Source organism: Mauremys mutica, chromosome 7 (assembly GCF_020497125.1).
Source record: "Mauremys mutica isolate MM-2020 ecotype Southern chromosome 7, ASM2049712v1, whole genome shotgun sequence".
NCBI classification, from domain to species: domain Eukaryota; kingdom Metazoa; phylum Chordata; order Testudines; family Geoemydidae; genus Mauremys; species Mauremys mutica.
The window spans coordinates 53,031,509-53,043,610 of record NC_059078.1 but is presented as its reverse complement, the minus strand read 5'-3'; the positions used below and the strand labels follow the sequence as shown (position 1 = coordinate 53,043,610).

Here is a 12,102-nt window from a genome sequence, read left to right as displayed (position 1 = left end):
AGCAGTAAGTGCTTGGTGAAGATCAGGACCCACATGGCTCAGCCAAAGGCCCTGTCGAGACAGGGAAATGAGTGGTGCCCAACACCTACTGACATTGGGAGGTGCGTTAGCCCCAGTGCCTGCGTCCCACTCTCTGCTCCTCTGTGCTGTGCTGGCATCCCACTAACCGAGTGGGTCCAGAGCCACTTGGCCAGCTGAGCTGTGCAGGGCTCAGAGGAGGTGGCTCAGGGCCTGTCTCTCCCAACCACGCACATGCTGGGACTAGTGAGTGGCAGGAGCAGGGATCCAGGCTGTGTTGGCGGTTTTCTGGCAAATGTAGGCCTGGCAGAACTTTGCATGGACTCAGGGCAAGTTTGATACCCTGCATTGCTGTACACAGCCCAGCTGTGGTGTCTGCCCAAGGACAGGCTGAATGGGGCACCGCCCTGTGCGTCATGGATCCAGCCCACACAGCAGCTCAGTGGGCCTGTGTGCTCTCCCAGAGCACAGCCAGGGGTGGCAGCTCCCAATGTACCATAGTAACCTAGCAGCTAGGACCCGAAATGCCAGCCCCCGAGAGGCTCAGCAGGCTGCTCCCAGCCACCTGATCAGGGCCCTGAGTGGGTTTGCTGAGAGAGGATGGTGCGTTCCGTGGGGACAGCCCTCAGTAGGGAGGCTGGGTCCAGGGCTGTGGTGGCCTTTGCTAGTCTGATCCCTGCTAAGAGATCTGAGTGGCTCCAATGAGAATCTGTGCTCTGAGTACTCCCCCTCCCCCCCTGCAGGAGCTGAGGCAGAGGCAGTGTGGGTGCTGGACCCCCTGCCACTTGGGCCTTCCCTGAGGGAGGCAGCTATGCAATCGCAGCAGGGCTTTCCTGTGCACAGCCAGCTTCAGAGAGCCCCTGGAGCAGCCAGGCTGGCACTGGGCTGTTGTGGGGAGGGGATGGCTGGTCAGAGCCTAGAGAGAACGCTCCCATGGGGCAGCAGGCTGCAGCGCTCTGCCCTGCTCCCTCAGTTGTCCTGTGTGTGTCCTTGGGCTCTTCCTCAAGGCACAGCCCTGCATCGCTGCCAGGCCAGGCTCCCTGGGGCAGGAGTGGGGGAGTTTGGCTCTCACTGTAATCCTGCAGGGATGTGAGCCTGGCACCCTGCACTGTGCTGCCTCCTTACGCTGAGGGCAGCGCCTGGTCAGAGGGCTAAAGCTGATGCGCCCATCAGTAATGCAAGGGGCCTGTGATGTGGGAGGCTGGCCTGATGGGTGTGTGTGTGTGATTGAAACAATGTTGGTCTCCTTGTTTCTTCCATGGCTGGCCCGGCCCTGCTCTGCCCAGCCAGATTGGGGGGGGGGGGGGGACAGGCAGTGAGATCACATTACTGGAGAGAGGGAGGGATTCTTGTCTGCGTTTTTCTCACCCATTTAACTCCACTGCCTGGGAGGCAGCTGTCTCCTTGCGTAGGCTCCAGGGATTTCCACCTCAGTTCTCTGCACCTCCAAGGAGGCCTCCAGCAGCACCGGGGAGATCAGAGCACAGGGAAAGCACAAACCAGAGCAAAGCCTTGTTGGGCAGGAGGCAGGGTGAGTCCTCTCCACCCCACGGAACTGCAAAGTGCTCTCCTCCCCCCCCTCCCAGCAACAGAACAGTCAGGACTAAGACATGTCGCCTGTGCACTGTGCTGAGAGTCGGGAGAGGGCGTCTGCTGTGGGATTCTTGCTCCCCTAGTCTGCTCTCCTGGCTGCCCTGGCAGATCCTCCCACCCCTCGTGCTGGACCTGGGTGGGCACCATGTCTGACTGACTTAGAGTAAGAGCCTTTCTGCCAGGACTTGGTCGTCAATGCTGAGCTATGCTGGGCATTGCACTGAGCATGGCAGCAGGGACTAGCATGAGCTCGGCCCCTGCCTTGGCCCACGGCGCTGGAGACAGCTCCTCCTGGACCATACCCTGCATCCAGGCTGCCCTTGGCTCCTCCCAGTGCATTTGTCCTCTGGTTGCATGCGGTCCTGTGCCACCGTTCTCTGACTGGCCATCTCGTGCCCCAGGCATGTCTGGGATTATTTCCAGGAGGGGATGGAGGCTGAGGCTAGCCTGTGCCCCAGTGCCGTGGGAACGATTTAGCCCCAGCCTTAGACCTTTCTGTATGATAGTGCACGGGCACACAGCTGGCTTCCCCCAAGCCAAGCTCTCAGGATGGCTGGCCCTGCTCAGACCAGAGCTTCCCACACTTGGTCATGGCATGGTCCATCTCTTAGATGAGTGCCCGGTGTGGGGGGGAGAGGTCCATGAATAAAATAGCTCATTGTAGGGAGGTAGCTAATATTGGTACAGCTGTGAGCAAGGGGCAGCTGATCCCAGCATACATGTACCCCTGATGTTGCTGTTCCCTTCCTGTAACCTGCCTCCCTGCCATGTGCTGTGCCCATCCCCTAGCTGCCCACTGCCTTCCCATGAGAAAACAGTGCCAGCCCTGGAGCACCCATGGGGAAAAATTGGTGGGTGCAGAGCACCCACTGGCAGCTCCCTACCCTGCCTCCCTCCCCTCCACCTCCGTCTCCTCCCCTGAGCGTGCTGCTGCGTCCTGCTTCTCCCCCCTCCCTCCCAGCACTTGCACCATGAAACAGCCCAAGTCTGAATGTCTACACTGCAGTTTTACAGCCATGCAGTCTGAGTCAGCTGGCATGGGCCAGCCTTAGGTGCTGTGTCAACAGACCCAGAGCAACTATAAAATGAGTTGGTGGTCAGAGTGAGGCTGGGCTGCATCCCAGGTCTCCCTGTGTCTGCTGTGCAGGGTGGAGGTGCAGGAGCACCTGAGCCCCGCTGTGCTGTCTGGTGCATGGGCATTTTAAGTGTCGATGGGAGGTGCCAAGTTTACAAACCAGTGGGGGAGGAATCCTAGCAGAGATTTCCCACTCCCCACTCTTTCTGGGGTCTGGTTGCTGCTGTTGGTCTGTGAGCTTCCCTGAGGCAAGCAGGATGGTTGTGGGGGGATGGTGCTAGGTTCTGTTCCTGGCTCTGCTGTGGAGTCGCTGCAGTTAACCAAGTCTCTACTTCAGTGTCTCCATCTGTCCCATTGAGTTGCTGGGGTGAGGCTGAATGGACTGTCAGGGAAGAAGCTGAGTGCTGTGCAAGATGCTGTCCGACGTCAGTAACCGGCTGATTCCCATGCAAAGCTCCACAAAGGCTTCAGGCATGAACCCAGCCTTCCTGTCTACACCCCTCCAGGGCCCTGCAGCACCCCTGGCCAGGCACTCAGAGCAGGAGTTACGTCTGGGCACCTGAAACACACAGGGGTGGAAAGGCTTCCGGGTACTGGGGTGAGTGAAAATTCCCTCCCCCGAACATGAGAGCCCCAGGGACAGTACAACCTCTGTGCACTCCCTGCCTGTGTGCAGGAGTAATGGTCTCAAGTTGCAGTGGGGGAGGTTTAGATTGGATATTAGGAAAAACTTCTTCACTAGGAGGGTGGTGAAGCACTGGAATGGGTTACCTAGGGAGGTGGTGGAATCTCCTTCCTTAGAGGTTTTTAAGGTCAGACTTGACAAAGCCCTGGCTGGGATGATTTAGTTGGGGATTGGTCCAGCTTTGAGCAGAGGTCCCTTCCAACGCTGAAATTCTATGATTCTCTGACTGCCCCTTTCCCCAGCTGTGGCTGGAGTGGAGGTGAGGCCCCCTAGCTCTCCTGAGGGTCTGTGCTGCATGCCCACATTTGACCATTGCCCCTGCTGCGTGTGCTGACACTGAGAGCCGCTGACACCGTGGCTGTCTTTCATGCAGCATCCGTGTGCGCACACCTCTGGCCAGCTGTGTGTGTGGGGACGAGCCTGTCAGCCAGCAGCAGCAGAGTGCTAATGAGACCAGACAGGGCCCTTGGGTTTGGGAAGCAGGCGTTCAGGCGCATGTAGCTTGTCACGTCCTGGACACAGCTCCCAGAAGGTGTCTGGGGTCCAGAGCAGGACGGGGTGTTTTGCACCCTGCAAGGGACGAGGCTTGTTGACATGGCAGGCTGTGAATGTGAACCCCGGAGAGAGTCCCCCCGGGGACACTCTTCCCCAGCATGAGGGGGCTGGGCGCCGGGTTAGCGTGCCACTTGGGAAGCAGCGTAGACAGGGAGGACTTGGGGATAGGGGGTGGCCTGCCTGTGGGGGAGGGGTGGCAGCTCAGGGCACCTATGCCAGGTGCCAGAGCGCTCTGCAGCTGGAGAAGCTGGAGTGTAACTGGCCCTGTGGCCCACAAGCTGCTGTGGGTGGGGCATGGGGGACCCAGCACACTGGGGGGCCTGCTCGAGTGTCTTGGCCCCAAGGCTGTGCATGCATGGGTGGGTATGCAGGGGAGGGGTTATGCTTTGGGGAGGGATGGGGGCATTGGGGAGGGATGGGGTGCAGGGTGTTGGGGGGAGGGATGGGGCAGGGAGCATGGGGTGATGAAGAAGGATGGGGTGCTGGGGATGTTGAGGGAGGGATGGGGTGCTGGGGGTGTTATGGAGCAATGGGTCGGGGCACAGGGTGGGGTAGGGGATGGGGCAGGGGCTCAGGGTGGTGTTGAAGGGGGATGGGGGTATTGTGGGGGGATGGGGTGTGGGGCACAGTGGAATTGTGGGGGATGGGGGTATTGTGGGAGGGTCGGGTGTGTTGGGGGAGCGATGAGGTGGGGGCTCGGTGGAATTGTAGGGGGATGGGGATATTGTGGGGGGATGGGGTGGAGGATGTTGGAGGAGTGATGGGGCAGGGGGCTCAGGCTGTTGAGGGGAAATGGGGGGGTGTAGGTGGGGCTCAGGGTGGTGTTGAAGGGGGTTGGGGATTTTGTGGAGGGATGGGGTGGGGGCTCGGGGTAGTGCTGTGGAGGGGTGGGGAGTGATGGGGCAGAGGGATATCTCAGTGGTTTGAGCATTGGCCTGCTAAACCCAGGGTTGTGAGTTTAATCCTTGAGGGGGCCACTTAGGGATCGGGGCAAAAAATTGGTCCTGCTAATGAAGGCAGGGGACTGGACTCGATGCCCTTTCAAGGTCCCTTCCAGTTCTAGGAGATTGGTATATCTCCAATTATTATCTTATTATTTATCTTTTATCTCAGCTGGGTGTCCAGGCATGTGCCGGGCAGGCCAGCACTGGCTCCTGTGCCTGCAGCACCAGGGTGCCTGCATCCAGGCCAGGCTGAGCCACTGACAGGTGCTTGGTTCACAGCCTGTTAGCTGTGCCAGGCTGTGTCACTTCTGCATGGGCATTTAATGCAGCTTGCTTGCTGAATGCCTGGGTGTGCCATCAAAGTCCATGGAGAGACAGGCTGCTGTGGAAAAGGCTGTTCCTGCTCTGCATAACTCTCCATGCAACCTCTTAGGACTGGCCAGTGCAGCAGGGTTCCCATTCACCTACTGCCCCTGCTCCTGCCTGCTCTTCAGAGCCATGCTCTGTTAACCTGGCCGGTGCCTGTCTGGATGCTGCTCGTGCAGCAGGCTCCCTTTTGAACAGCTCTGGCTTTGCCCACTGACACCGCTGCCGCTTGAAGGCAAATCTAAATCTCGTCTGATAGCAGCCTCAGCATCTGGCCAGGTGCTGCCATCAGGGAGCAATGGCCTGCCCCCCCTGTGCAGGGGCAGCAGGAATGCCAGCCCCCTCTGTTAGGACAGGATGTGGGCAGTGGTCCTGAGTGGAGAGGTTTGTCCTGCTGAAAGATACCAGGGCAGAGGGGACAGGCTGAGGTGGGCTCCACTCCAGGCCCCACACAAGGGCAAAGAGACTCTTGGACCAAGTTGAGTTTAAAAAAATAGGCATTTTTTATTCCAGTGTAACTAGAGAATTTATGGTGCAAGAAAGTGAGAGATGGTTGTAGTCCCAATCCTGGATACACTATTGGGTTATTCTCTAAACAGCCTAGCAGCAGGTCTGCCCTGCTCAAGGAGATTTTGCCCAGGGAGATGATGGTGCGTGTAGGAACTGCGCCTTCTCTGTTACAGGGGGAGCATGGAACAGCGCAGGGTTGGGTCATTAGTCTCACACTATGCGCAGTCATCATCTATTACATTCCTGAACTCAACTGCTTACAGCTGCTTGTGTGTAGCAGAGGTGGGGAGTAATTGCATTGTTTACTTCACTGAATGGCTTTGTCCAGTGAAGATGCCAGTGAAATTTGCCTCCTCACTAGGACCACACACAAGCTAGGCAGCACTTCCCTAATTCTAGGGCCAGCTGGTTGAAGGAGCTGGCAGTGGGTTAGTTGTACGTAGTAGGCAGCATTAGCCTGTGCCAGGAGTATGTTCTCCTTACCCCTGTGCTCTGGGGATGGAGCATGCTGCTCTCCTTCTCTAGGGCATATAGCCTGTAGTGGCTTGTTTGCTGCTGCTGCTGCTACTGTCCTGAGCTAGCAGAATTCTAATGTAGCAATGCAGGTGCCCCAGTGCTATTGGAGACTATGGGCTGGAGGAGAGCTCTCACTAGGAAAGAAGCCAAGTACACTGGGCTGGCCATGTGGCTTTGTAATTAAAGCAAACAACTCACTAAGCTAGGTCAAGCAAAAGTCTAGCTGACAGTCTCCAGAACTTAGGGTGCCCTCTGTACATGCCCAGAGGGCAAGTGGTCAAGTTGGGCTCAGCCTTGCCCAGGAGAGTGCTAAACTCTGCAGTGCACTATTCAAGGAAGTCGGGGGCTGGTTGGAAGTGGAGGGCTCAGCCATGCATGTTTCCCTGCATCCAGTGTTAGACATGTGAATGGGAGGTGGGGGGGGAGAGAGAGGTGGGAGGCAGAAGGGTTGCCCAGTCTTGTGCCACCACTAGGGCGTTCTGGAAAGACAAATCTGTAAGGATGTTAATTAGCCAATGTGCATCATCCTGAGGGTCAAAGCTGCAGTCCTAGCTAGACAGGCTGCTCAATTAGAGCCAGGAGCTACCCAATGGGCTTCTCTTGAATCAGCCACTGGACAGCATTCAGAAGAAATTGTCCCTGTTCCATTGATAACAATCTAAAGTGAGGAGAACCCTCTGCTACACCATATTGTCTGGGTGGTGCAGAACAGGATGCAGTCATTTGTGATCCTTCAAAGAGCATTTGATCTCATAAAAGCTAGCTTTGGTTTTGGGGTGACCTGCCTGCCTTTAACCACAATGAAGAGGAGAGGCTGAGACCATCAGACTGCAGTCATGGGGGCTATTCTTATCTTCTCTCTCCCCTGGGTTGTTTTACAATGTGACAGTGGAGCCTGGAAGTAGCTGGAGCCTTATAAGGATGCATCATAATCCTCCCTCTAGGAGTAACAAGTACAAGAAAACGCAGCTCTTCTGCGCAGCAGATTGCATCTCAGCATGGTGCCCCTTTCTCCCTCCCAAGCGGTGGCTGCTAGCGACCCAACACACACCAATTTTGTCTCCTGGGAGACTGCCCCCCCATTTCTGCTCCCCAGCCCGCCTACCTCCTAGGACATGGTGGGAGTGTCTGAGAAGATGGAACTAACGGATTCTGAGTCCGACTTGAGCTGCAGGAACTTGAGATTCTTGGTGTCCGTGACGTCCTCCTTGGCAGCCAGCCTGATCTTACCATTGTGCGCTTCCTTGATGGGCTCAAGGAACACCACGTGCTTGCTGGTGCTGATCTTGCGGCTGGGCCCGTCTGGAGCTGGAGGGGTGGTACTCAGGATGGAGGATTGAGCACTGCATTCCTGGGGAGGGCTAGGAGCAGCGGCTTTCTTGCAGCACTGGAAGCAGTGGCATGGAGTGAGGTACAGGTACATGAGGACTAGCATGAGGCTCACTACGCACCCGAGGAGGGTTGTGAGGCCGGTGCTGAAGGACTCCCCATCCAGCATAGGGTAGTGGATGGTCACGTTGACCTCATGCGTCTTGTTGAGCTGGTGGTGCTTGCCAATAGCCATGCACACGTACACCCCAGAGTGCCAAGGCTTGGCTGCGATGATCTTCAGGCTCCCATTGTGGTAAACTTCAAGTGTGCGATTGCCATTTCCAGGGTGCATGATGGGCTCGTGGCGGGGCGATATCCACATGTAGGTGGCAGATGTGTCATGCGTGCTCGTGTTGCAGTTGATTAGCAGAGTCTCTCCTACGAGCACTGTGGCATGCACGTCTGAGGTGCCAGGGGAGCCCTGGCTCAGGGAGCAATTCTCAAAGATCTTGTTGTACTTGAGGAATCTGACTAAGGATCGTGCCATGTTGTCAAATGCCATACATGTGTGTTCCTCTAGGAAATCCTGCACTGAGCTGAGGTGCCGCTGCTGCCACTGCTTGAACATCTGGTAGAGTGAGCAATCACACCTCACTGGATTGTTGTGCAGGTACAAGCCATTTCTGATGTACACAGGCAAGGCTGTGACCTCCTCGATGGGGATTCTGCTCAGGTTATTGGTGGAGAGGTCCAGGGTCGTCAGGTTAGGGTGGCTAAGCCCCTGCATGGAGCTGAAGGGGAATTGGGTTAGGTTATTCCAACTTAGGTAGACCTTCTGCAAGCTGCTTAGCCTGAGGAAGGCTTGTTCATCTACCTGTACAATCCAGTTGTTGTAGAGCAGGAGCTCCTCTAGGCGCACCAGCGCTTCAAAGTAGTGCTTCTCGACTGCATGCAGGTAATTGGAGGACATGTCCAGGTGTCTCAGACCTGTGGCATTGTGGAATGCCTGTGGCGAGAGGTCCATGATGCGATTGTGACTGATGCGGAGGGCCTGGAGGCGTGGTAGGGCTGCCAGCCAACGGTTGTGAAGCTGGAAGAGGGCATTGTGGCTGAGATCCAAGGTGGTAGCTGTGGGAGGAAGTGCAACTGGCACCTGCTGGAGACCTTGCTTGGCACAGCTCAGAAGGTCCGAGGTGCATATGCAGACAAAGGGGCATCTGCGGGGGATGGCTGATGTGTTTAAGAAGTTGCCTTGAACAGACAGCTCTAGGATCACCAGCAGCTTTCCCAGGTATTTCCAGAGAGTGTGGGCCAATGCCTGTGCGTTCATCACGTGGCCGTAGGGTCCTGCTGAGCGCCCAGCAGCATGGAGAGGCGCTATCCTAGGGTGAGTCCGGCCTGAGCAAAGGCTCGCCAGGCACCATTAGAGTGAGCACGCTGCAGTGTCGGTTAACCAGGAAGCACTGCTCGGTAAGGAGAGCTTTGGGTGTTCTCGGCCGCTGGGCAATTCTGTAATAGTCCAGGACACACAGGCAGGAGACGAGTCCCAAGGAAAGGTCCAAGGCTTGAAAAGAGTTAAAGAAAAACAGCTCAGCTCTGTCCTGCTGCACTGGGGATTAGGGCAGCCTCTCGTGGGCCCTGGCTGGCTCTAGGGGTCCTGACAGAGGGGCAGATGCAGGCCAGGGTCTGGCTTGGGACTGCTGGCACCCCCTGAGAACATCTGAGTCCCTGCCTCGGAGCCGGGGTTCCTGGAGCCCAAAGTTTCCATGAGTCAGTGCTCGCCTCCCGGCTGAGCCCTGTGGCACGCCCCGGCCGGGAGTCTAGCTGCGGAGCAGCCGAGGAGCGAGCGGGGACTGGGTCGTGCCCCAGCAGAGCCCTTCCCGGAGTCCTGGCGGAGTCACGCCCGCCCGCTGCTGCGGCCGCTATTTACCAGCAGTCGGCAAGCACGGGGGCGGTGCCTGGCGGGCAGGGGCAAGCCGATTGGTTCGCGTAGGAGGGAGTGGGGGGTGGAGGAAGGAGGAAATTTCTGAATGGGGCGTTGTTCCCTCCTCATATCACTAGTGGGCAGCACAGCCCTGCGAAGGCTGCTGCGAGTTGGCTCCGAAGCACTGAGCGATTGCAGCAGTTGCAGCGGGAGGTTTTATTTCCAAGGGGAAGTGGCGGTGAACAGAGCGGCCAACTGCCTGGGGGAGTCTCCGCTGCTGGTCTTGGGGTCCAGGCAATGCTTGGTGCTCACCAATTCCCAGGGGCCACTGCTCTTTGCTGCGGGGTGTCCCCCCCATGTTAGGCATCACAAGGGCAGTGGGATGGGGAATGGGGCACTCCAAAGGGGAAGCGACTTGCCCAAGTTCACAGCAAGTCAGTGGCAGAGCAAGGGGCAGAATAGCACTGCCAGTCCAGTGCTCTGCTGTCACCCTGGGAGGGGATTCAGTGTCCCCACCAGTTCACTGATGGGAAACTGAGGCACGGAGGTGCAGCGTGACTTACCCAAGATCTCTGTCTGCGGTGGACTCGGGACTAGACCCCAGCGCTCTGCCTAGTCCTCTAGCCCTAGCTGTCTGTCATGTGGAAGCCCACATTCCAGACAAAGCTGCTGGGGAGGTTTCCAACATGGTGCATGCAATCCAGCTCCCTGTGCCTTTGTCGTGAGTGAGGCCCCTGGTGCTGCTTTGAAACAGTCCCCACTCTGCCTCCAGCCACAGGGACTGCTGTCCTTTGGCAGACACGGCTACTGAGCATAGGCCATTCTCTGTCGCATGCTGGGATCAAGGGAGCAGCCAGGATATCCTCTGTGCTGCACCCTCCCCAGGGACAGCGGAACAGAGCAGGGGGCTTGGCAGCTGTTTCCCCTCATTAGCATAGAGGTGTGCTGTGTATCTGAGTGTGCCTCAGGCAGGGCTTGGGCCGGATGCAGATCCTGCAGAAGCATCTGGCAATTCCCAGCAGCCCCTGGAAGCCTTGGCCTTTGAATCAGCTTGTTGATGACTGCTCCACAGACCAGCCTCCTGCATTGTGTGTTCTTCCTGCTCTGTTCCAACAGCCCTGCCCTGGTCTGTGCCAGGGGCATGGGCCCTCTCCTAGCTCCAGCCCTGGCTTTCAGAACAGACCTCTCTCTGCTGCTTGGGGCCCGCAAACAGCAAGCCCCTGGTTCCCTCCTGAAATCCCACTTCTCGTTCTCCCCATGGCGGATGGAGGGCGGATTGCTGCTGTAGGGCTGGGCCTGGGCCATGGCATTCACCTTGTCCCTGGAGAGAGAATTGAAGGATGTTGGCGTGTCTGAGGTGGGGAAGGGGAGGGTCCTGTTTTGGAGGGCAGAGTGGGGAGAGAGAGAGAAATAGACCTGAATTTGCAGATGATAAAGTTCAGATTTTGATGAGACCAGTGTGGCTTGTGGCCTTTTAAATCACCCACCCCCTGCTCTCTTTGGTCAGTCGTGTCCCTTGCTTGTTCCTAGATTAGGTGGTGGGAGAAGAACCTGTCCTTTCATGCTGCCCGGCCTGGCGCCCCCCATTGCCTGTCAGCCCTCTGCGCTGGAGGTGCTGTTGCAGTCAGTGCTGTGACTGTGTTGCTGGGCCTAGGAGCAGTCCCTGATCTGGAGGCAAGGGGACAGAAGGGGTCGGTGGGCTGGGAGTGCTTGTGATGGGGCAACCTCTCTCCTGCATGTGGGGAGGGGGGTGGCCAGGAGGGTGCTGTGTGTGAGTGCCTCTGCCCCTCTGCAGTGACTGGCACTGGCAGTGAGCAGAGGCTGGCTGGGGCAGGTGAAAGCAGTGCAGTGCATCAGGTGCAGGAGTGTAATGCTGACAAACTGGGCTGCTTTATTGGAGACATGGAAATCAAGACTGGGTGACTGGTTTCCTTTAGGGCAGCAAATAGCTAATTTGGCTGCTGCTGCAGCTGCCAGGTATGAGGACTGTTAGCTCGCAGCAAGGGGCAGCCTCCCTCTGGGGTGTCAGCATGGCGGGGAGCTCTCTGCACACATGCCCTCCTGAGGTGCCCTAAAGATAGGGTGCAGGCACCTGTCCCCAGTGCCCACAGGCTCAGGCACCCTGATGTTTGCTTTGCTGCCACACAAGGGATAGCAGCAGGTTCTGCTGTTACATTACATGGGTGCTGTCAGACCCCGAGCAGCCTGTGCATGTGCAAGGGCTGTGTCCATGCAACACCACTGCTGTGTGAGATGTGTAAGCAGCTAAGATCAGCCTGGGACTTTATCCCCTCTTCTGCTGGGTGCCAAGACCCTGCCATGGCCAGTTGAGGGAGGGTGATGGCATGCCTTAGAGCTTGCTCACATCAGGGTCTGAGGGGAGAGGGACAAGGGCTGGTGAGCTGGGCTGAAAGGGCCTGGCTACGTGGCACTAGGACAGAGGACTCCAAGGCCAATGAGCAGGCTGGGTGGAGTCTCTAGGCCCTGCCCAGGCAGAGTGCTCCCAGGGCCAGGCAGGATGCTGAATGGATTGGGCCCCTCAATGGGCACCTGTCAGCCCAGGGGTCCGTGCAGAATGATCCCTGCAATGGCTACCTTGGCAGGA

General features: G+C 57.6%; 2 protein-coding genes across 2 annotated transcripts in view; one reads left to right on the top strand and one right to left on the bottom strand.

Annotated features, from left to right (window-relative positions):
• The window catches only part of RNF123 (ring finger protein 123), a 161,958-nt gene that overhangs the window by 119,026 nt on the left and 30,830 nt on the right, over positions 1 to 12,102 (top strand). The gene's annotated exons all lie outside the window — the stretch shown is intronic.
• On the bottom strand, positions 5,485 to 9,491 carry AMIGO3 (adhesion molecule with Ig like domain 3). The gene has a single exon (XM_045024065.1). It carries the CDS (start codon positions 8,901 to 8,903, stop codon positions 7,371 to 7,373), a length of 1,533 nt encoding a protein of 510 aa, XP_044880000.1. The 5' UTR covers positions 8,904 to 9,491; the 3' UTR covers positions 5,485 to 7,370.

Excerpts from the sequence above, each read along its gene's own strand:
- AMIGO3 (XM_045024065.1), bottom strand. The coding sequence starts at position 8,903 with ATGAACGCACAGGCATTGGCCCACACTCTCTGGAAATACCTGGGAAAG.